The sequence below is a fragment of the Poromitra crassiceps genome, assembly GCF_964638095.1.
Source record: "Poromitra crassiceps genome assembly, chromosome: 3".
Classification (NCBI taxonomy): Eukaryota; Metazoa; Chordata; class Actinopteri; order Beryciformes; family Melamphaidae; genus Poromitra; species Poromitra crassiceps.
This window is the reverse complement of record NC_139625.1, coordinates 66,078,768-66,103,945: the sequence shown is the minus strand read 5'-3', so window position 1 is coordinate 66,103,945 and position 25,178 is coordinate 66,078,768. Positions and strand designations below refer to the sequence as shown.

The 25,178-nt window shown below is 44.9% G+C and overlaps 1 protein-coding gene across 1 annotated transcript in view; it reads right to left on the bottom strand.

The window, feature by feature from the left end:
• Positions 1-1,811: 1,811 nt before the first annotated feature.
• xirp2a (xin actin binding repeat containing 2a) overlaps positions 1,812-25,178 on the bottom strand; it is a 92,582-nt gene continuing 69,215 nt past the window's right edge. Inside the window, exons 3-11 of the mRNA XM_083633117.1 lie at positions 24,757-24,890; positions 19,038-19,175; positions 14,618-14,701; positions 13,955-14,024; positions 13,484-13,587; positions 6,846-12,806; positions 2,927-6,725; positions 2,041-2,174; positions 1,812-1,950 (exon numbers count right to left, since the gene is read on the bottom strand). Coding sequence (XP_083489243.1) covers positions 2,080-2,174; positions 2,927-6,725; positions 6,846-12,806; positions 13,484-13,587; positions 13,955-14,024; positions 14,618-14,701; positions 19,038-19,175; positions 24,757-24,890 — 10,385 coding nt within the window. The 3' untranslated portion in view covers positions 1,812-1,950; positions 2,041-2,079. The remainder of the gene's footprint in view (positions 1,951-2,040; positions 2,175-2,926; positions 6,726-6,845; positions 12,807-13,483; positions 13,588-13,954; positions 14,025-14,617; positions 14,702-19,037; positions 19,176-24,756; positions 24,891-25,178) is intronic.

The window sequence follows — 25,178 nt, the reverse complement described above, 5'->3', positions numbered from 1 at the left end:
TACCAGGAGATATACAACAGAGTTGTAAAAGAAAAGAAAAAACTCTTTATTCAGACTCAAAGGAAACCTGACAGCCATTCATTCAAACAAAGCAACAAAGAAAACCATTATGCTTGTAATTTAATGTGCATATTGCAAATTGTGTATTGCAGATACAGTATAGCCCTCTTTTGACATTTCAACTAAAATCAGAAAAAAACACATATGCATACCAAGTAACATACACGAGCAAAGATCCATTTTGCATTTACTTATTTTCTACACAGTGCACACCAGGTGCATCCAAACAAACCTAGATAGTGAATTACAGAGCAGATAATATAATTTTAAAACTCAGTAAAAAAAAGAAAGGCTAAAATAAATCAGATCAGTTCATCTCTCCATGGACTTGGGTGTGAAATTATATGTGGTCAACGCTGGCTGATTTTAGTTGACGGGGCCGGTCGTAGTCGAATTCAGCAGTTGTTGGTGTCATCGTCATCATCATAGTATCTATTTCTCTTAATTTGCTCCTCCACTGTCAGGGATTCATCATCAACTGGCCATAGAGAAGCACAGTCACTGTCTGCGCCCAAGTTTGTGGCAAAGCTGTCCGTGTGCCCATCCTTTCCCCTCGCGTCGCGGGGTTTATCCGCGCTCTTTCTCGACTCCCTCCCGAAATCCAAAAGGTCATCCAGCGCCGACATCAGAGGCGCCTCGCCAGCGGATGGGCCGAAGATGTCGGATTTGAAATCGGATAGCAGACTGGAGCCGCTCGTGCTGAGGCCGGCGAAAATGTCCTCGAGGAAGCTTGATGTGCTAATCTTTGGCTCAGCCGCCTCATTTTTCAAAGGGAACGTTCCCTCAACGCTCCCAGTAAAGAGATCCGTGTCTGAATAGCAGTCTGTGGCGTCCATACATTTGGCACCCACTGGCACAAAAGCATCATCCCTCTGTGCCAATTGTAGCACATCGGTTGGCATCCATTTTGATTCTCCGCAGTGATCATCCAGTAAAAAATCTGTCACTGTATTTGAACCTGTGAAAGAGAGCGGCTGGTTTTTCTCTCCTTCTTCCACATCAAGCACTTGAAACAGGGTTCCGTGGTCAGGCAATAACTGGCCATTATTGTTGTTATTGTTTGCGTTGGCCGCCTGTCCAGCCTGCGCCTCATCTATTACCGTGACCTTTACAGCCTCCCCATTGTTCACGCTGTCATTTGCTTTATCTTTCTCCTCCTGGCTCACGTCCTCGCACGGTACACCTCCCGTCTCTCCGCCGTGCCCGTTTACTTTCACTTCCTCCTCCCCTTTTCCACTTTTCTGTTCATCCTTCTCGGCCTCCTTGGCGCTTTCAGCAGCTCCAACATCGGCCTCATTGTTTGACTCTTTGGTTTCTTGAGTGGGAGTAACATCCACTGATGCCTCTTTCTTTACTGGAGTCTCCTCAGGCTTTTTCGCATGTTCCGTTACAGAGGCACTCTCTTGCACTGTGGCATTTTCCTGGCTTCCATTTTCTACTTTTGCGGCTGCATTATCAGACTCTTTTGATGAGGGCTTAATAGGCTGACTTTGGTTCTCGTCTTTCTGTGTCAAGCCCTCCTGAGGCGGCCATGCTGGCTTAACCAGCTTCAGCTCGTCCTCCACAGTGAAGGGTTTCTTTGGGGAATCTGTTTGCGGGGGCCACACGACAGAAATCTTACTGGCACGCTTGTCCTCATCATGTGTGACTGCATCATCTACCTTTGTTGAAGTGACACTGCTGCGCGCAGCGGGATCCATAACCTTCTTTTCAGGCGTTGGTGATTTTATTTTTGGTTTTTCATCGGAATTCTGCTGGTTCTTGGCGTTCCATAGTTCTTTGTGTGGTTTCTGTCCAAATCCCTCGTCGTAATTTCCTTTGGACTTGAACAGTTGTGTGTAGTGTGGCTTGCAGTACATTCGTCCATGGAGAGAGGCATAGTTGCCAAGGCTATCAAAGATAAGAAGAAAACAGAGGTTACAATACAAGTGCAGCAAATTAAAACAATGAGAATGATGTTGCTTTGTGAAATAATTTCACCTTAGTGTGCCTTTGCAGTGTTCACAGCGGAAGCAACTTTTATGGAAGTTTTGTTTGTCCGCGATCAACGATTCCATGGGGTACACCCTCTTCCGACAGACCACGCACTGCTCGGACTCTGGAACTCGTATTTTCTGCAGAAAGGACACATTTTGATTTAAGAGCTGATAACAAACAAAATATCATCAATTCAGCATATGAATATGGTGCAGATTCAATTAGGTTTTAGAAAATGTACTGTAATTACAATTAACTGCAATATAGTTTATTTTCTAATAATGGTTTGCATTAGATGGATTGTAAATGCTATTCATAAGAATTCTGGAATGTGAAAATTCAAATACAGCAGTTTTTTTATTATTAGTTTGCGTTTTAAACTTTGTTTGGAATTCACTCCATTAATATGAAACGGCAGGTGTAACTTTATCATGCACCTTGAAATGAAGAGTATAAAGGAATGAAAAACAGTGTTGCGCTTTTTGCTGGATACAATTCAAACACTCCTCCATTGTCTTCCAATAAACACAGCATCGCACACCCAAGCGTAAAAAATATTAGTGCAATATGTTATCATCCTTGCCTGTTTACAACAAGCTTCACACATCCGAGGCACGAATAAATAAGAAGAATTGTAGCATATGAATCTTAAGAGGTGCAAAACTGCCAGTACCTCTCTTCAAAGCTTTAGCAGTTACTGAAAAAAAGAAAGTAAAATGAAAGGAAATACACACAAGAAAATGCAGTGAATTAATAAAAAAAAAGCTGTCAAGTGTTATTGTTTTCCCTCCCACACAATGCCATTTTCTGCCCATAATTCTCACACATTGTTAAACACACCGTCACTCTTGTTTGGTTTAGTTTCCTCATGCTGCACAGCACGGTTTACCCGTCACGACAGTCTCCTGCTGCTGCGTTAGGATCTGCGATGTCCTCTGCTCCGTGACGCTGAAACCCAGCTTCTGGAAAACCCCTTGGCTCTCGGCCCACGACTGCTGGAAGTTCCTCAGAAGCTCCTCGGTGGAGGCCTCAGGGGGGACGGCTATGGTTGGAACATCCCCCCGCACCACATCGGCATAGGACGGGGGGCTGCCGCGGCTCAGGGAGGTCTCAGACTCGGAGTGCATGGTTGTCTGGCTCCTCATCCCTCTTGTCATGTTTCCATAGTCATCGATGTTGGAGAATTGCTCAGTCACTGATGTCGTTTCGGAGTGCCCCATCGGTGCCGATTCAGATTCTCTCCTTTCTATTTGTTCTCTTAGCTCTCTGGCTGCCTGGGAACTAAGTTCTCCAGTCTCAAACACGTCCTTTATTGCTTTGACGTGGAATGAAGGAACTTCTTCAGTTTTTGGAGTTTTGGGCTCGGCCTCCGTGTCCTCCGTGTCGCTCCCCAGCCTCTCTGTGATGACAATGGGGTCTTTTCTGGTGTAAACCTTTGGTTGCGGAGATTCAAATCTGTTGACCAGCTTTGACAGGTCAACCCTTGGGAGGTCCTCTTTCAGAAGGTCTACATTCACTGTGTCTGGGACCTCCTCAGACTCGGGTCCCAGGCGCTCTGGGATGTCGATGGGATCCCTCCGACTGTAAGCCCTGTTGACTTCAGCCCTCTGGGCCTCCTCAAAGAAAGACTTTTTGTCCTTGACGGTCATCATGGAGTCTACCATTTCTGTCACATCCACCAGCCCCTGTTCAAACATCTCTATGTAACTCTCCCTGTCACTAAATGGAGAAGATTCCTCTCTTTCAGCTGCAAAATAATCTGGCACCGGCATGGGGGGAGGAGGGGTCATGCCCCGAGAGAGTTTAGTGGTTGTATCCTTCAGCCTCATCAACTTCTCTGAACGACTCAGGGTGGGAGAGGGTGTGGCCCTGCTGAAGTGAGATGTGGGTGTGTATGACTTGCGTGGAGGGGGTGGCGGAGTCCCGGCAGATTTGTAGGGTGGAGGAGATGGGGTCACTCTGAGCGGCGAATCTGTCCTCCTGACTGACTCAATACTAATGAAAGTGGGTGATGGAGTGCGGATACTTGTTAGAGGGGAGGAAACTGTCTGAGCCTCACTCGGCTCCTGATGCATTTTGCTCTCGTGAGATGACTTCTTCTCCTCAGCCACCTTCTTTTGTGTCTCTACTTTGGACGAGCCAATGCTAATTTTAGATATCTTTGCAATTGCTCCACTGGAAACTTTCTTGTCAGGTTTTGGAAGCACCGGAGGTGCTGCTGATGGCGCTTCTTTGTCTTGCTTTTCCACAGCTGTCAAGGTTTCTTCCAAAAATGTGAGTTTAGCTTGAACAATATTTCTAACGTAGACAATCATCTCCTTTAGCTTTTTCTTACTTTGCTGGAGAGCAATTTCACTAAAGTTCTTTTTCTCATCCGAGCCCATCATCCAGTCAGGAACTTCACTTATAATCAACCTGACAGCACTGGAGTCTATTTTGCTGGGTGCACCCTGAAGCTCTTTTATTTGAGTAAGTAGCTTCTGCATTAATTTACACTTCTCCAAGTCCGTGCTTTCTTCTGAATATTGAGCTTCATCTGTATGGACCGTTTTACCTTTCACCAACACATCCTTAGGCTCACCTTTTGATTTTCCAGCCATTACCTGCATTTTAGTTGTTTCTGCTCTCTGCTGCTGTTGGGAAATCTTGATTTGCTGTTTTTGAATATGGACAGCCTCCTGCCTCTGAAAGCTTTGCTGAACCACACTCTCAGTCACAACTATCTCTTCATGTCTGTGTTCTGCCTTCACGCTCTGCTGACTGTGGGAGCTAGACATTTGGCCCTGTCCCTGAGGAGCTGACACAGACATGATCTTAATCTCTTTGGGCGTAGAAACATTAACTGATGGGGACTGCTTTACTTCATGCTCTCTCTTTGACACCTGTTTTGCCTTTTTCATTTGAACCTCCAGCTTAGTTTCTTTCACAGCTGGGGCCACCTGCTCTTTTTTCTCTTTGACTTTCATTTCTGCTTTGATCTCATTTCTCGCTGACGTCACCTGGTTGCTTTCCTGAATCAATTCCGTATCACTTTTCAGTGAAATAGCTTTGTCTTGCTGTAAATGCAATTCACTTTTCATTGTTTCCTTTTGTCCCACATCATATTTCTCCTCTTTCTTCTCTGTCGGCATCTTAAAAGTTTTCACCTTGAAGCTTGGAGTTACCTTTGGAATTTTAGTAGGTTGAGAGGGAGTCATTTTTCCTTCTTGTGTCAGAGGCATATTAATATTCTTCGCATCTTCAGCTTTCAATGTGACCGTAGACTGGCTTTGAAGATTTACATTTTGCTGGACAGCGCTTGCAGCGATAGACTTGGTAGATTTCTTAATGAAGTGCTGCTGCTCTGTGACTGAAGTAGTGACCACATTAGAACATGACTGGACTTTAATGTTGGAGGCCTCATGATGAGACTGGGCAGCGTCATGATGAGACTGGGCAGTGTCATGATGAGACTGGGCAGCCGAGGCAGCAACAGTCTGATTCTTGGCCGAGGATGCCGTTTGACTTTGTTTAATGGCCTCAGACGAGGCATGTGTTTTTTCTGAGGAGACCAAAGAAGACTGCTCACTGGTGATTTGCTTTTTATCTAAGGAAATATTTGCAGATCCAGATTTCTTATTTACTGTAGAGATCAAAGGTTTGCTCAAAGGGATGTGGGAAGGGGGTTTCTTGGCAGATGTCTCTTGCACTGATATTTCCTCTTTGGAAATGGCCTTAGCTTCTTCAGCCTTTGCTTTTGTTGCTTCTGCGGTCACTTCTTTCTCAGTTTTCTGTTCTGTGGAAAGCTCTGCACTAGCAACAGAGGATGCTTGTACTTGTATATTAACAGGGGGAGAGGTGGGAGTGGTGACTCTACTGCTGTCTGCATCCTCTTTGCCCACTCTTTGTTGGCGGTACCTTTCCTCTGCGAGCATGAGAGGGGTTTTGAATTTGCGGGCATATGTTTTAGGCTTAGCCGCTGGAGTGGGTTCAGGAGGTGGAGGCAGTTTAATGGGAGGGACAAAAGCTTTTCTAGGTGGCTGTGGCATTTCTTTTTGTGTTGGTTTAACACCTGGGATGCTTGCTGGTATTTTTGTTGATGCTGCTGCTGATTCAAACTGAATCTGCTTGCTTGCTTCAGCCTGTTTAGTCACTTCTTTTTTCACTTCCTGGACTTTAGTTTCCTCCTTAAGGTCAGTGGACGCCATTGTTACTTGGAGAGGAGGTGTTGGCGGTGGAGGAGGGGTCGGCTGCTTTTTCTGCCATTTGGGTTTAACTTGTACGACGGGCTGCTTTGGCGCTTCCTGTGGCTTGGGCACCTTGAACAAGGGCCTGCTGACCGGCTTCCCCGGCTCGGCGGCGGGAGGCTGAGGCATGGCGTTGAGCTCTTGCTGCGAGGGAGGCGGAGGGAGGAAGTCTTGTCCGGCCACAGAGGGTGGAGGAGGAGGAGGGGGAGGGGGGAAAAACTCAGGCTCAGAGTCCACAGGAGGTGGTGGGGGCGGGGGTGGGAGGTCACTATCTTGTCTCATGATAGGGGGGCTCTCCACCACCGGAGACGGGGGTGGAGGCAGGGCGAGCTCTGACTCTGAAGGCGGCGGAGGGGACGAGGGAGGAGGGGGGAAGTGAATCTCCGGCTTACCCTTTTTGATCACGTTTTTCCCTTTAACGTCAAGGTTACGGTAGTCGCTCTTCACATTTTGGATGTTTTGCTTTTGTGCGACAACTTTATTCTCTGTTGTAGCACTTTGCTTTTGTGCGACAGCTTTATTCTCCGTTGTAGCACTTTGCTTTTGCGAGACGGACACATGCTTCGACACAGTTACATTTTGCTTCTGCGTGACGGTCTTGTGCTCTGTCACTGTACTTTGCACCTGTCTGATTGTCTTTGTTTCGCACGTTTGCTTGGTTGAAATGTTTGTCTGCGATGCGTTTTGCACCTCTTTCATCACATTCATATCAACAACCGCTTTTGTCTCCGCCTGTTCATTATTAGCGATTTGTTTATTTTTTATTGTAATGGGCTTGGGAGCCGGTGTTTTCTGTACGGGCAGCATTTTCTGTTTCACACTCATGCTCATGTGTTGACAGGCCGTGGAGGTGTTGTCTGTTTTGGCTGCAGAAAGAGAGAGGTCCTGTGTGGTGATGACATTAGTTTTCACTGATTTACAGTCGGCGTGCTGTCGGTGTGCCTCAGAGGTATTATCTATTTTGGCTGCAGAAAGAGAGAGGTCCTGTGTGGTGATGACATTAGTTTTCACTGATTTACAGTCGGTGTGCTGTCGGTGTGCCTCAGAGGTGTTGTCTGTTTTGGCTGCAGAAAGAGAGAGGTCCTGTTTGGTGATGACATTCGTTTTCACTGATTTACAGTCGGCGTGCTGTCGGTGTGCCTCAGAGGTGTTGTCTGTTTTGGCTGCAGAAAGAGAGAGGTCCTGTGTGGTGATGACATTCGTTTTCACTGATTTACAGTCGGTGTGCTGTCGGTGTGCCTCAGAGGTGTTGTCTGTTTTGGCTGCAGAAAGAGAGAGGTCCTGTGTGGTGATGACATTAGTTTTCACTGATTTACAGTCGGCGTGCTGTCGGTGTGCCTCAGAGGTGTTGTCTGTTTTGGCTGCAGAAAGAGAGAGGTCCTGTTTGGTGATGACATTCGTTTTTACTGATTTGCTTTCGGTGTGCTTCTGTATGCACTTCTCTGACTCGCTGCTCAGAGAAAGGTTTTTGACAGCGGGGGCTGGATTGACTGCTGACTGACTGATTACTACACTCTCACTCTTAGCAGCCACATGTAAGCATTCATGCTCCGCTGGCTTCGCAGTTAGTGGATTTCTCACAGGCACTTTTGCTTTCTTGGGAGGATACATACGTTTGGGTTTTGAATATTGTTTCTTTTGCATTAGACACTTAATAGCCCCTTGAACATCACCTCGTATTACCTCCTCCTTTTCAACAAGCATTGCCTCCTGTCCTTCGTAGAGGGATTTTATGGATGTTTTCACATCTCCTTCAGTGCTTCCCCTGCGCTGCATTCTTGGGGAGTCGGAAGGCTCGAGCAAGAGCTGGATGGTGCCTCTAACATCCCCTTGTTCACTCACTTGATGCTGGTAAACCTTTTTATCACTCGATGCCTCGTGTAAACTCTGCATGGCCGTGTGAATGTCTCCTTTGACAATCTCCTCTTTTTCCATCTCTTTCACAGCTTGCTTTGCTTCTTCCAGGGACTTCAGGGTCCCTTTGATATCACCTGGCACTAAATCTTCCACAGTTGCTTCAGTTTTTGTGATTGAAGATTTCTCCAGTGACTCCAGAGCACCTCTGATGTCTCCTCTGACAATTTCTGGCTTTTCCATGTCTTTGGCTTGGCGTTGGGCCTCCTCCAGAGACTTCAGAGTAGTGGGTATGTCTCCTTTTACTACCTCCTCTTTCTCTATTACCACCCTCTGATTGACGGCTTGGCTCAGTGAATCCAGGGCTGCAGTGAGGTCACCTTTAACAATGTCTTTTTTCTCAAGGTTTCTGTATGTCACAGCAGGCTCAGTCATGAACACCTTAACAGTGCTGGGTACATCACCAGGGACTATATCGTCCTCTGCAACTGTGCGGTCTATCTGCTGGTGATTCCTTCTCAGTATGAGCTTGGTTTCTTCAATGTCACCACCGATGATGTGCTCTTTCTCAACCTTCTCCGGGGCCTCGTCAGGTTCATACTGCAGCTGTTTCAGGTAATCCAAGGCTCCAGACTCGATGCACGTGGAGTAAAAGCTCACATTGCCTCTCTCCGTGTCTCCCACCCTTATCCTCTTAGAGTCTTCTGCATCTGAGTTGGACAGAAGTCGCTGAAGGGTTCTGCTGACATTGCCTTGAACGATATCGTCCTTCTCTACACTCGCTCTCTCCCCTTTATTCAAGAGGGAATAAATAGTCAGTCTCACATCTCCTTTCTCATCTTCTTGAATCAGAATGCCACGCTTGGAGGAGCCCTCGCTCTTGAGCAGATTGTTTATGGCCTCTTGAATGTCGCCGCGGACGACTGCCTCCTTCTCAACATTGATTCCCTTTTCCTGGTTGAGTAGCTGCTTCACTGTGGTGTTGATGTTACCCATCTCCTCCTTGTCAATAGTTATGCCCCTCTCTGTGGTCTCCCTGCTGTTCAAGAGGTTCATCATAATGTTGTTCAGATCCCCTCTGATCACCTCTTCCTTTTGGATTTGTGGAGCCTCCTGGTTCCACAGTTTATATTTGGCCATCCGAACATCGCCAATCTCGTCTGCCTCAATAAGAATCCCTTGTGAATCGACCATCTTCTGACAATAAAGCTCTTGAAGCGTCTCCTTAATGCTTTTACCCATTATTTCTGTCCTATCCACATTGCTCTCATTAAATTCATGGAAAGGAGTGGTTTCAAATAGCCATGTCGTTGTCTTCACATCAGCCTGGGGGATTTCCTCCTTTGTGACAACATGCTCTGTGCCATCAGTCTCTTTAATGCTGTCAAGTGGCTGCTTCTCAAAGAGCCACACAGATTGTTTGACATCCCCTTTCATCACTTCCTCTTTTGTCACTTTTTCCATTGCATCGTATTCAGTGCCTTCAGCGTGGATCTTATCAATTGTGTGCGTTTCGAACATCCACGTGGCAGACCTCACATCTCCTTTTTGGATCTCGCTCACGCTAACAGTTCTGACGTACTTCTGCGACATCTCATCAGTCTCGAAGCGTTGTTTGTTTGTCTTCACGTCACCGCCTTGGATCTCAGCAACTGTTTTAGACCGCACTTTCATGTCTTCTGCAATTTCATCCAGAGGCTGTGTCTCAAACCTCCACCTGGCAGAGCTAACATCTCCTTTGTTGATGCCTTCTTCAGTCACAGCTTTAATAACATAGACTTCCTCTGAATCTCTGATTGAATCCAGAGGCTTAGTCTCAAATAGCCATCGGGCCCCCACCACATCTCCTCTCATTATTTCTTCCTTAGTAACCGTTGTTACTTCATGGTAGTGGCCCTCTTTGTCACGGATTGCATACAGTGGCTGAGTTTCAAACATCATGGTGTAGTTTTTCACATCTCCCCTCTCCATCTCCTCTCTAATGTGACTAGTGAGTTTTGAAATATCAGCGGACTCCTCTTGAATTTTATCCAGAGAATAAGTCTCGAAAATGAAGCGGCCTTTATCGACATTGCCACCCTGCACATCAGTCACAGTGCGAGCTTCCCTGTTCTCTTTAGCTTCATCATGGATGGCATCTATTGGCTGATTCTCAAACATCCAGGTACAGTTGACCACGTTTCCCTTCTGGATGTCCTCGGCCTGCTGCGTCTTCAACCTGTGCATCATTTCCTCAGAGGTAGAGCTCCTAATGTCAGAGGAACGATTCTCAAAGATGTACTTCATCCTGGAGACATCGCCTGATTGGATGTCTATTTCTGTAACCCTCCTGAAGGAACCGGCGTCCTCACCTGTGATGTTCTCAAGGTTCTCGGTTTCAAAGAGGAAGCGGGCCAGACGCACATCTTTTCCATGGATGTCATCCTGCTTTACAGTGCAGGTTTTCAGAATGGTCTCAGACTCCAACTCTGTATGGTCACGTATGTTATCAAGTGTCTGGGTCTCGAAGAGCCATGTGCAGGTTTTGACATCTCCTCTTTGGACCTCCTCGACATCAGTCTCACTCTTCTCTACCTTCTCATACAGGACGTCCATTGGTTGAGTCTCAAATAGCCACCTACAAGTTTTCACGTCTCCTTTCTCAATTTCAATACCTTCTTTAGTTTTATGTTCATCTTCACAATTGCTGAAAGATGTTATGGCATCAAGTGTTTGAGTTTCAAATAACCACTTAGCCGTTTTGACATCCCCTGACTCAATCTCTTGTTTTGATATACCTTTTATGATCTGAAACTTATTGATGCTCTCATCAAACTCATCGATAGGGCGTGTTTCAAACATCCATCTACAGCTCCGCACATCTCCCTTCACAATCTCCTCACGCCTCACAGTTTTCACCTCATGGTAATGGCCGGAGCTGTCTAGCATAGCATACATAGGGGTGGATTCAAAAAGAACTTTGTTGGATTTGACAGATCCACTTGTGACACCCTCAACTTGTATTCTCTGTGTTCCCTCACATTTACCTAAATCCATGCTTTCAAACCTTTCCTTATAGTTTGTTACATCTCCTTTGTCGAGAGCCGCCATGTTCACAGTTCTTGTAATCTCCTTCTTCTCTTCCCTTATATTTTCAAGCGGTTGGCTTTCAAAGACCCACTTTTGATGCCTCACATCACCCTTTTCCTCCTCAGATGCAACCCTTTTTTGCAGCTTGCCCACTTCAGGGAGATCCTTCAGATTTTCCATGGGTACCGTTTCAAATAGATGTTTTGCTGATCGGACATCACCTCCTACAATCTCCTCTGAAGGTAAAGGTCTTGCGTTGGCATTGTCTTTCAGAGAATCCATAGGCTGAGTCTCAAACACCAGACAATGCTTCCTCACATCAGCTCCAATTATTTCCTCCCTTTGCCTCCTGGAACTTTCCCATTCCTCATCCTTAATGGTGTCCAGGGTCCGCGTCTCAAAAAGCCATCGGCCTTTGTTCACGCCCCCTTGAATGTTGTCCTCCATGGAAACACCACAGATCAGCTTCACCATAGAAGGGTCTTTGTTAATTAAATCCAGATGTTGGGTTTCAAACATCCAGCGTGATGTCTTCACATCTCCTTTCTCCGTCTCTTCCCTGCGGATGGTGGTGATCTCCAGCATTTCCCCCGAATCTCCCCTGATGACACACATGGGCTGGGTCTCAAACATGCGAGTGGTCGTCTTCACCTCCCCTTTGATCTCTTCGAGCTCAGACTTCAGGTTCAGGAAGTGGCTCTCTTCAATGGTTTCGGTTTTACCCAGGGAATCCAGATGCTGGGTCTCAAAGAGATACCGGGCGGTTTTCACGTCTCCTCCGGCGATGTCTTTAGTGATGACAACATCTAGGGTCTGCTCGTCTCCCTGGTAGATTTTATTCAGGCAATCGAGCGGCTGTGTCTCAAAAAGCCAGGTAGCGGTGCGAACATCGCCTCTCGCCAGTTCTTCTGACTGCTCAGCGGAATCGGAAGTCTCCATCCCCAAGGCGTCCATGGGCCGAGTCTCAAACATCCACGCTGTGTATCTGACATCTTTACCGGCGATGATTTCCTGCTGGGCGATGTTCCTCACCTCATGCTCATCTGGCGTGTCATCTTTGATAGTATCCAGCGGTTTGTTTTCAAACATCCAGCGCCTGGACTGCACTTCCCCTTTAAGGATCTCATCCCACTCCAGGTCCTCTCTGTCTGACTCCAGGTCCTCTCTGTCACCACTGCCGTCGTTCTCAAACAAATAGCGTGCCTGTTGGACTTCCCCCAGCATTTCCTCGCTGTCTAACTGTGTCTTTTCTTTCTCGGTGAGCTGACTTAAGTACTCCTCTTCAAGGTTCATGTGTACGTCTGGGTGGATGTGCTTGTGCAGGCGCTTTAGCTCAGCCATGCCCCTGTGTTTGTTAATGGTGTACTTCTGCTGGGAGGCTGGGTCATAAGGCTGGGGAGAGACCCAGTCCTCTGGGACTTCGGGCGCCCCCTGCAGCAGGTCGCTTGGCGGGGGAGGGAAATGATAGCCCATCTCGTAAGCTACCGAGGAGGCAGAGGTCGATGAGGTGGCGGCGGTCTTTATGGTGGAAGAGGCGTCATAGCTAGTCATGGAGGACTGAGTCACTTTGGAGGACTGTGTAACTGGTGCCCACTGAAACTGGTTGAAATCCACATCAACCTATAGTTCATAAGCAGTGTTAGTTAAGGAGAGAAGGACAGTGAAAGTTGTGTTGCAGTTGGACAATGAAGATATATATTTTCTTCCCCATTTCTTTCTAGCAAACGTACAGAAATACAGTTCAGAAGTAAAGAGTGGTTGAGAGGAAATGAAGAGACGCGATGTAAAATTAAAACAATCTACCCTTCTAGACCAGAATTCATGTTATTTCTATGAGGCTGTGCAGTTTAGTCAAAATTTGTGAACAAGTCTCCCCAAAGCCAGAAACAAGCAAGAAATGCACCTTGTTTTAGTAAAAGCACAAAGTTCTAGTGACTACATCAAAGATTAGTCCTGGCTTTATGGGTTTTCAACTTGGCGGAGGGCTGATTATTTGTGTTCCTGATTAATGACTTGATTGAAATGTTTATTGATGATCACAGGAATAACACAAAGTAAGGTGAATTCTGTTTTAGGTTGGGTTTTCCTTTTAACATTGATGGGAGGGGATCCTCTGACATTCCCTTAATAATGACATGAGGTCTTTCATCCAGTCCAATTTATTCACCATCGCTCATGGCATACACAATTTCCCATTGATGATCATGATGTCGCCTCATCGCAATGCAGATACTTAATAAAAATAAAAATAAATAGTAATAATATCTTGTTTTTGAATAAACAGACAACATCATTACCTTAATTTGCTTGGCTGGTGCAGCTTCCTCAATTGTTTTTTCATACTGCTCCTTCAAAGCCTGAGTGGAAACCTTTGGTAGGTCTTCTCCTCCGACGAGCATAACTGAATTAGACATAAGAAGAAGGCTGTCTCATTAAGCCATTCCCAGTGAGGGAGCTCAGGGGGATTGGAAAAAGAAATAAATCATTTAATTAAAAACCTGAGTACGGTAGTTTTCATTTTCTGAAACCATGCAGCGGCGATTGCCCAATTTCCACTTTCCAATATTTTACCTTCCTGCCTTTGCTGTGATTAGATTTGCCACTATGCACTGAATAGAAAATCATCTGCAGTCCAACTCATTTTGACAGCTCATTCCTTATTCACCCATAGAGGGAACAATCATTAATATACAGGACACAAGCAGTGCTGTGATAAAAAGTGCAAATTACAATATAAAAGGCATGAGCAGAATAATGTCATTCTCAACCTGTTTCATTGTAATGGTTTCCATAACTGGCGGCCACATTGTTATGCTGGACTCTTTGATCGTGGATCACCTGTGAAAAGATAACAGCAAGCCGTTAGGATAAAGGCAGTAGCACTGCTGCCTCCAATTAACTGAATCAGTCAGAAGTAAAGGGGTTAGAATGAGGTTAATGTCCTGTACCCTCCCACTTTGTCATGTAAACTACAGTATAAGGCAGATTTCACACACTCCATTTGACTATTTTTTTTAAGGTTATAGATGCAATAAAAAGAATATACACTGGGCACACCTGATTGAATGGTTTTCATTATATTAAAGCCATTTTGATCTCAAGGCTTGTGTTTAAAATAAATGCCTTACATTTAAATATAAATAGTGAAGTTGATGCCTAGTTTTGATTGGTTTATCTTTTTTTTGTCACTGCATAATGTATTTGTGTTATTTCACAGTTTTGACATATTTACTATTATTCTAAAATGTGAAAAATAAAAATAATACAATAAAAATACAAAATAAAAATGTGTGTCCAAACTTTTTACTTGCAGTGTACACTATAGTGTATAAAAGGCATCAAAGATTGCTGCAAAAGCAAAGGAATCCAGACTGTCACAGTTTATTTTAGCAGCCTTTCAGCAGGAAGACTACAGTTGGTTGGTACAGTACCTCTTGTTGCTCGTGGAAGATGGTGGTGGGGATGACCTCTCTGGTGCTGCTCCTCACCGTCACCTCTGAGGAGCTGGACATCTCCTGTCACACACAGAAAACAACAACGTAGACACAACTTCAGCACATACCCAGGCATTCACTCTCACACAGCCATACTCCAGGGACAGAATTTTGATTTCAAAGGGTGTGTGTGTGTGTGTGTGTGTGTGTGTGTGTGTGTGTGTGTGTGTGTGTGTGTGTGTGTGTGTGTGGGCTTTAGTTTTTTAGATAACCCTACCCAAGGTTGAATGAAACAACACAATGTGTCTCTCTCTCTCTCTCTCTCTCTCTCTCTCTCTCTCTCTCTCTCTCTCTCTCTCCCTCTCTCTCTCTCTCTCCATAATTCTGATATGTCCCAATTTATTACACAGATTTGGTGCAAGCTTTAACCATTTTTGACCAGTTGAGAATCGATAAAAATGGTAAAAAATACCTCCAAAATACCACATTAAGACACCAAGACCTTGAGGAACACCATAGAAAAATTCCTTGTGATTTGGTATCAGGATTTTTGACATTTGTAGATTTCTGTAAGATTTGCAGTTTTTACCGATTGTTTGGCGAGCACTTCTGTTCTGGGAATTGCTCAGAAAACCATTATTGTCAATATACATAGGAAGGCCATACATCCCCTGAATGCACTAAGTCTCTAGTTTGTGGTTGTAAAGTTACATGAGGCTGTGATCCTAGAGGTCACAATAGGTCATTTTATAGAGTGAGGTCAAGCCAAAATTTAGTCTACATTTGTAGCGTTATTTAGCCTGCATCCCGACAAGGTAACATGACATGGTTCCAGTGGATGCCACAGTTCTTCTGGTTTCATATGATACCTGGATCTTCACTGTAGCTTTAAAAATGAGCCCACTACAGCCTCTGATAGACAGTAACGCCACCGGCTTCCGTGAGGAGTAGACGAAAAGTGTCCAAATACTGGACAGGGGTCCAATACTGCCTTCTGAAAAGTAACGCCCCCCCCACCCCCACCCTTACCACACTCACACCGACACACGCCTTGATTTCATCACCTTATGACTGAAAGCTCCATGTAGCAGCAGGAGCATAAGTAATTGTTATACTCTGTGGGAGCTTAATAAAAATCTTTCTGTGACAAATAACAAATGTTTCTCCACTACGGAGCTTCTCCAGAGAGAACAACTACATTTAAATTCCGCTAAAGGAGGAGCGCAGCGGTGGCATCAAGCATTTCCTCCAGTGATATTCATGCAACTTGAACTAGATGAAAGAGAAATATGGAATGTCTGATTGTATCCGCTGTCGCTGACATGAAAGATACATGGTGGGGGGAGCTCTGCACTTCTGAAACCACTTACAACAGAGTAATATCTTTCCCAAAGTCCCAATTTCACAACTGGCTTCAAAACAGCGCTCACATTACACCTGTGAAGAAGAGATGAGTTGAAAGTGGTTTTCCTGCTGCAGCATGGAAGAAATAACTCCATCAAACAGACAGGGGGCGGGGTAAACCCCAAACCCCCATGTAACATTTTGTATTCAGCAAGGTCCTCGGGCTGGATCCATTCTGCTTCCCGCTTGAAGGAGCAGATGGGAAGAATGCATGAGGGGCAGAATTGACCTTACTTCACTGAGATCCGCTGAGAGCCCGCAGCAGCGTTGCAGGCTGCTAACTCATTGTGGCATTTCCCTCACGCGCTGCATGACAGAGCCAGATAGATGACAGAGTTCAAGGTGCCCTCCCAAGGCTGACCTCCTGCAACAACCACACTGTTTTTTCTTTTTTCAAATAAAGAGCTACAGCAGCATCTATCATTCAGTAGCTGTCATCTATTTCCCAATTTACATACAGCTCAGGAACAGACTATTTTTTCCAATTCCTATGCAAAGAGGAAAAAGTGTCCATTTGCCTAGTTTCCCCCCGTCATCTTTCCCGTCTTTCCCTATTGACCTTTCGTAAGTCCCGCCCCTTTTCACAGAGAGTAGCTACTGTGAAAAAGAGTGGAACCTAGTGTCAAACAAAGGTTTATATCTCGCATTGCTTATATTTTGACGTTGTGAGTGAGAATATGTATGTATGTATGTATGTATAATAATATGTATGTGGTGTTAAAGTTGTGTGAACTGTCCCAGTTTTAAATGTGTGAATGTAGTAAAGAGTGCAGCATGTGAATTATGACATCACACACTGTCCGGAACACATGCGGTACGGCTGTGAACAGACTCACACTCATGTCATCTGTCAGACGGATGAACAGACTCACACTCATGTCATCTGTCAGACGGATGAACAGACTCACACTCATGTCATCTGTCAGACGGATGAACAGACTCACACTCATGTCATCTGTCAGACGGATGAACAGACTCACACTCATGTCATCTGTCAGACGGATGAACAGACTCACACTCATGTCATCTGTCAGACGGATGAACAGACTCACACTCATGTCATCTGTCAGACGGATGAACAGACTCACACTCATGTCATCTGTCAGACGGATGAACAGACTCACACTCATGTCATCTGTCAGACGTATGAACAGACTCACACTCATGTCATCTGTCAGACGGATGAACAGACTCACACTCATGTCATCTGTCAGACGGATGAACAGACTCACACTCATGTCATCTGTCAGACGGATGAACAGACTCACACTCATGTCATCTGTCAGACGGATGAACAGACTCACACTCATGTCATCTGTCAGACGGATGAACAGACTCACACTCATGTCATCTGTCAGACGGATGTGGGATCCGACAAAAATAGAACAGGTGCATCATTTTTCCGTATCACATGTATCACCCATCAATTAACATGGGCGAGAGTCGATCCGGCAGTTTTACCGGACCCACAACACAGCCGTGACGTATCTGGTGTACATTGCCTGTTACAGTGTCTCGAATATAACAGGAAAGGGAAAAGTTGACCTAAGTTCTGGAGCACAGAGCAAAAAGGGGCGGGACTTAGGAAAGGTCAATTCATCGTCTATGGAGAACCTGCATACTTTAAGACCCCCATGAAACGGCATCTTTACTATCTTGATTTGAAAGAGGATGTTGGGGCGGGACACAATACAGTGAGGGGTACAACTTGGAGATGGGTCAAGGAGAGAAAGGCAATTTTATTTGACTAGGCATCTCATGCGCTATGCGTGCTCGATTCCTAGGCTCGACCCGCTGCACGGGCTCGCCCGTTCTGCAGCTCGTCGAGATGGCCCTGCAGCTCGCCCGCTGCGCGGCCTCACCCGCAGCTCAGCTACTGCGTGGCCTTGCCTGCCCTATTGGCGTGTGCGCAATGTTTCCCTCTCTCTCTCCCTCAGTCTCCCTCCCCCTCTCTCTCTCTCCCTCAGTCTCTCTCCCTCTCCCTCTCCTCCCTCAGTCTCTCTCCCTCTCTCCCCCACTCTGTCTCCCTCCCCCATAGTCTCTCTCGTGAGCCTCAGACCGATGACATCACTGATGACATCATCATTGATGTCGTCAGTGACATCATCACTGAACTATTCACCTTATTCTTTGCCCATACAAGGATGCTTCTGCATGACGTCATTTCGTAATCGTCTTTCTGGTTTTAAACACGGAAGTAGAGTACGCCTATCGCAGTCATTTAGACTTGCCAAAAAGCTGTTTTCAAGCTAAAAAACCCCAAACTGTTTTAAAGTTTTAATATTTGTCAGGTGAGAACGTAACATATATGTGACCAGTTTATCAGAATAACGCCTATTGGAAATCTTTAACGAGCAGCGAGGACCGGGAGCGCTGACTGTGCTGACACCGGTCGGACTAGCTATCTGTCAAACCCTACTGTAGTTAGGCTACTGGCAGTGAGAAAACACTGTCGACATGCTTTTGTAACTAACATTAAATGCCGACCGGGTACAGCCATCGGCTCCTCACAGCAGTAACGTTATGAACATGTAACTGAAGTTGGCCGCAGTGTAGCTTAATTCTGAATGTTGCCAAACTTAATTCATACTGACGTTTTATTTTGAAAATGGCCGCCAACTAGCGCTGAACCGGAAGAACAAATACGTTGCATCGAACGCGGAAGAGAGAAAAAGTGGGCGTGGTGAATAAGGTGAATAGCAGCCTTAAAGCAATCAGCCTTAGGGCAATTAATGACATCACTGATGACATCATCACTGGGACTTTGTGTGTGTGTGTGTGTGTGTGTGTGTGTGTGTGTGTGTGTGTGTGTGTGTGTGTGTCTCTCGTGTGTGTGTGTGTGTGTGTGTGTGTGTGTGTGTGTGTGTGTGTGTGTGTGTGTGTGTGTGTGTGTGCGTGTGTGTGTGTGTTTGAGTGAATTTACGAGATCACTGATGATGTAATCAGTGGGACAGACAAACAAACAAACAAAGTGTATGGCTGAAATACATAAACCACAAGGGGATTACATTACCTGGACTGATCTCTGCTGGAAATGCACCTGGGTGACAGAAGCCTGGGAAGAGGAGGAGGCAAACTCCTGGTTCTCAAACTGTCTCTTTACACTGGCCAGGCCACCTGGCAGCGAGCAGGCCTCCGACTCATCCATTATCTATAAGCAAGAGCAAGGACAAAAATCACAGTGGGAAATCCATGCATTATACATGGTGTGAATACCCTGAACAGTTTGTGTGGGATGTGGGAGATTAGATTTGACCCAACATGAACTGATCTCTGTTCCCATCATTGTTCATTCAGCAAATAATCCGCTAATGCCTTTCCCAGCATCAGTGCTGGGTTTTCTTCAACACACACAGGCCAGGTATATGCAGGAATCTTGAAGTTAAATTCAACACCATTTAAGACCTTTTTAAAGACCTTTTCAATATATTTTAAGACCTCAACGCCACTTTTGTCACATTAGCGATAGGTGTAAATCCCAAGTTTCATCACAATACAATATTACATAGGTTCTTTGGACAACGATACGATATTTGCTGATATCACAAAGTCTGCCATGTACAATTCCAATTCAATTCAGGGGGTCCATGATCGATATGAGATGATATGATATCATATGCCCAACATAATCAGCACAATAGCTTCAAAATGTAATACCTCATCAAATGGCAAGTAAGACTTTAAAACCTTTTAAGGGCCTACATTTGACCTAAATTGGTAAATTGATTTAACAACTTTCAATAGTTTTCAAGACCCTGCGGATACCCTGACAGAGCATGATGGCTGTGATATTAAAAGTGCATCTGCTTGCTTTGGTTAACATCAGAAGTGCAGGGTTTCCTCTGGGATCCTCTAGAGGGGGTACAGAGCATTAGGCAAGATCATTCAGGTCCCACCTCAAATGAGTCCAGGTTAGTGACAGATTCTGTGCTTTTAATGTGTGCTGTTCTTTGCATAAGTCACTTCTTTGTGATCAACAAACAAATAGAAATAACTGACCCACTGTATGTTTTTGGAAGACATTTCTGCAAAGATTGCAAGTTTAATGTCATGTCATATCCCACAGTGGAAAGTCAAACATCAATATTTAGTTCTTGCATATTATTTAATTTAAAGGAATACATTTCTTTCTAATCATTATTAAGCTATGAAAGGAGTGCAAAAAAAAGGGAAACTACAGAAGTTGAAGTAGTTGCTTTGCAAAAGGCCAATGGACAGAGCCTAAATCTAATCAGTATATATAACTGCAGTCCTGACCCTGCGAGATCTGGACAAAAACACACTGACTAGTTGATATAATATGCTCCTTTCGGGATTGTCAATTATTTTCCTAATAAAACATTTATAACTGCATATAGCTTCTGGGAAAGAATACAATATAAATTAGCGTTGCCCTGCTTGTTGCTTGTTGCTAGTGTGTGTGTGTGTGTGTGTGTGTGTGTGTGTGTGTGTGTGTGTGTGTGTGTGTGTGTGTGTGTGTGCGTCCGCGTGCGCTCGTGCATGCTTTTCTTCACAATAATTCAAGTTAATTCACAGGAGTTTATGTGGGTGACATGTCACGCCACAGGTCACTCTGTTATCAATAATCTAAGGTATAATAGACTCATTGATATTATGACATGGGTATTGATTAAATTAACATTTACCATCAGATAACGTCATCTATCATTTAGCATGATTGTCATACAAACATTACACGCTCAGCTAAGCACACCCACAGGAGCAGTGTGGTGGCATCATGAACATTTATTGTATTGTTTATATGTGTCTGCAGGATAGGGACAGAGGTGGAGATGTTTTTAAAACATTTTTATTCATGAAAATAAATCAGAACCACAGCCTAAATAAAACTATGAAACTTGAACTTGACCACTGCATTTGCAGAAATATATTAATCAATTTATGTTTTAATTAATTCATCAAGTAGTGCGATATTTTCACTCTCAGCGATGTGAGATGTGATGTCAAGCCAATGCCTTGTCCTTTCCTCATCCAGACACATTCTTTTTTTTGAACACCCCCCCCCTCCCCCCCCCAAAAAGAAAAGCTTTACCACTATTTCTTCAGACGTTGTAGCTGTCATAGACTGTGTTGCATAGTTGACTGCTCTATTGCTGACAAAAATGTGTTAATGTAAGTTGCTTTGGACAAAAGCGTCTGCCAAATGATGTAATGTAATGTAATGTAATGTGATCATATAACAAAACAAAAGGTTAAATGCTAAATTAACAAGCCATAATTAAATCCCCCACTCATTTCAGTAGTCAACCAAACACATGTCATTGCACACTTATGTCTATGCACAGCAGGGAGCAAACTTCAATAGGCTATTGAAAAAAAAGAAAAAAAAACACAATAGCACGATAGGGGAGAAAAGGTTATACTGTATAATGCCTACTTGTCACGAACTAACAAGGAACCTTTGGAGTCATTTTCTCTGCCCGTGAAAGTGGTGCATAGAGGGCCAGCTAGAGGCCAGCCTGTCATGCTGAAAAGTGATTGCTGTCAGAGTTCAGATATTTAAACTGGTAAAAGGACTGGTTTGGTTATAATCTAGGGTACAGAGCAGGTAAAATAATGCAGAGTCATGAGGATCATTGCAAAATATAGAATTTCTCTATTTTATATACCCATCTGTAAATCATGTTTATTAGTTTTAAAGGCTTAAACAAGGATATTAGACATACCAAACACATATAAACATCGGTAACAATACTATTTAGTAATCATCCTAAATCATGTCAGAAGCAGGGATAAAACGTATTCCCACTGGCGAAAAAAATGACCAGAGGAGGGGATATCAAAAGCAGAGCAAATTCGCCGGCCCCCCCAAAAAAGCACAGCTGTTGTGTTTGTGAGTTATTCAACCAGACTCAGAGACAAACCCCCTACCTTATATCACAGGACTTTTCCTTATGCCCTCCCTTGCTCTTCTATCGCTTTAAAATAATCATGTACCCCCCAAAAATCATCTTCTCCTTGCGGTTATGGAGAGAGAAAGTTGTGCTGTGTGACAGACTGTTATGAGGAGCAGCTATCTTCACACACCTGCTCAGTTGTGTGGAGACTGTTGGAAAAGGTAAAGAGGAGAAACTAAATTCCCATGCAGATTCCGTCTGGCACCTTGTTGCCCCCCTCCCTCTACCAACCCCCCCCCCCCCCCCCCACACACACACACACACACACACACACACACAGTCAGCTGTCAGTGGCCGCCACACAGAGACGTGACACCGAGGATCAGCTGAGGTCGAGGGGGTAGCGGTGCTGTCGAGTGAGTCGTATACTTTCAATAAGGGAGATACCCTGCAGTGTAGTGTAGGAGCTGATTATAAATGTGACTGTGTTGTCTGATAACTGACATGGAGAGGAGGCCACAGAGATGCTGCTAGATTCAAGGACTGGACATGATGCTGGGGTTAAAGACGAGCTGAACCCAAAAATGACTTTTCTTTTCTTTTAGTTCAAATACCTGGGTATGCAGTGCACCTATTTAATAATGTATGCAAAAAAAATCACAAAAATCTAATTTCTTTAGTTTTTCACACTTTTTCACATCAAAAGTTCATTTTTCAAGACCATTGATAACAGTAATCTACAGTTTGCTGACGTCACCTAGTACTATCAAATTTCTACCCCATTTCAACCAATCATATCACGACATGGCAGCTGTCAATCAAATTTCAAACTTCATTTCAGGATAATTTTCTCTTCCAAAAGAAAGAGAAAATGACGCCTAGTGCCTGTCATCTGGCAGAATTCCTATCCCATAAACTAACTACTAACTTGGCCAATTGTATGAAACATGAACAAAAAACAAAAACGGTAATGTCTAAGAATGCAAAGAAATGTAACTGGCTCGTTAAAACGCGCATTCCAGGAATATCATATTTACAGCAGCGATAAAGGCGCGCGCTTGAGAGCCTGCTGGTTGTCAGGGGTCGCCCCTCGGAGATTCCAGGCCGACGGGCTGCACTCTCCGCTCGGCAACACGAAGGCAGCTGGCTGCCTGCAGCTCGCTGAGCTCCACTCAGCCACTAACCTCGCGGGCTCTTCCCGAGGAGAGCGCCACAACACACGCTGAATCCCACTCGATTTGGAGGCGGAACACGCCAGGATTGACCAAAGCCCAATCCAGTCCCCAGAATTGTCAAATAAAATCATCGACATATTACTACAGTATGACCCGCCTCTCAACCTGTGATCTCAGACAAGTTATGTTTTCAGTCTGAAACGGACTGCGACGCACGCGACGAACAGGTTCAGTTCGACTTTAAGAGAATATCTCCTTATCTAACATTATTTTCTTTCCCCTGCTGTCCGGGTCATTGCTCCACCCCCTTTGCTGATCTGGGGAGAGTTGTAGAAGATGCTTCCTCCGATAAATGTGCAGTTGCCAGCCGCTTCTTTTCACCTGACAGTGAGGTAGCACGTGGAGGGATCACGCACACGCTATTCCCCCCAGTTCCGCTCCCCCCAAGCAGGTGCCCTTACTGACCAGAGGAGGCATTAGTGCAAAGACCAGGACACATACCCTTAATCAGACTTCCCACCCGCAGACACGCCCGACCAAGTCGGACGAAGCACGGGGGCTCGAACCGGCGACCCTCGTGTTTGTAGGCGGGGAATCTACCACTGCACTACACGGATGCCTCTGGTATCCAACATTCAGCATTTAAAAGTAGTTCTTAGGAAGTAAGATGACAGAAGCTAAAGCCTAGAGCCATCAAGGATCATCAATGTTAAGTGTTTAGATATCAAGCACAACATTAAGAAGCATAGCTGATAGCTGTGTGCCATTTTGCATCCCTCTATCACGCAAAACAGATAAGAGCAACATTTTCATTTGTTAGCTCTATTAAGCTGTAATCGAATAGTAGATGATTTACAGGCCAAGAACAAGAATGTTCCAGTTCACAGGGCTTTGTTTTACAAATGGGGCTTACAGTACTTACAGTATAATGGCCTTGGCTGAGTATGCTCACAAATTGACGTATTGGTGCATACATGCATGGAGGCTTTTCAAAGCCTCACTAAAGACTAAGGCCTATTCAGAAATGTGTTTGTTTTTGAGAGAAAAGGTAAATGAGGTTTGAGGACATGGCTTTGTGCGCTCTGCGTGGGTTCTGCTGAAAGGAGTAACAGGTACTATAGGCAATTGTTAAATCACACAAATCAAGATAAAAGTTGTTGTTGTTTTTTTGGGGGGAGGGTTCACTTTTTTCATATTACACAAGTTTAGATGTTGAATAACGCACTCAAACAACAGCTTTAGGAGCACTAAATACTTCTAATTTGCAAGCAAACTAAGTTTGTTCAGGGCAAACTAAGCTTGCTCACCAACTTTCAGGCTGATTTTCTCTGAATGTTGCTTTTAGGAGTACAAACATTCCAATAAGCATATCTTCTTCAATTATTTTCAGATTTCAGATGGCACATCATTTGAAAGTTTATAATCTGCACTTTCATAATCTGTAAAGAAATGATAAATGACCTTGGCCTACTTAGTACCCCAAACACCAGTCCCTCTCATTTGCTGCAAAACATTCTGTCCAGAGGTCCGCTTAAAAATCCCACTGATGTGATGGTGTTATGTGCCATGACTTTCTAACCATGTGTTGCCATGTGCCCTCGTCCGTTAGTCCATGTATGTGTTTGTCTGCCGTCTCTGTGGCTGCCTGCATATCCTCAGCTCTGGTTCTGCTTACATCCTTGTGGAAGTATCGTCTTACCGCAGCAGAGGAGGGTTCCTTCTTGGACACGGCAGCCTGGTACATGGCCCGCCGCTCTTTCACCGACACCGACTCAAGCTCCTGCTCCTCTGCGCTGGGGGTCCCGTTGGGCTGTCCGCTTGGGCTGCCTGCAGCTACACACACACACGCACACGCATGCACGCGCGCACACGCGCACGCACACACACACACACACACACACACACACACACACACACACACACACACACACACACACACACACACACACACACACACACACACACACACACACACACACACACACACACACACACACACACACACACACACACACACACACACACACACACACACACACACACACACACTTAACACTGCAGAATTGACCAACCTCTAAAATCCAGACTTCTCAACCTCATTTTAGGATTTTGTTTGTGTGA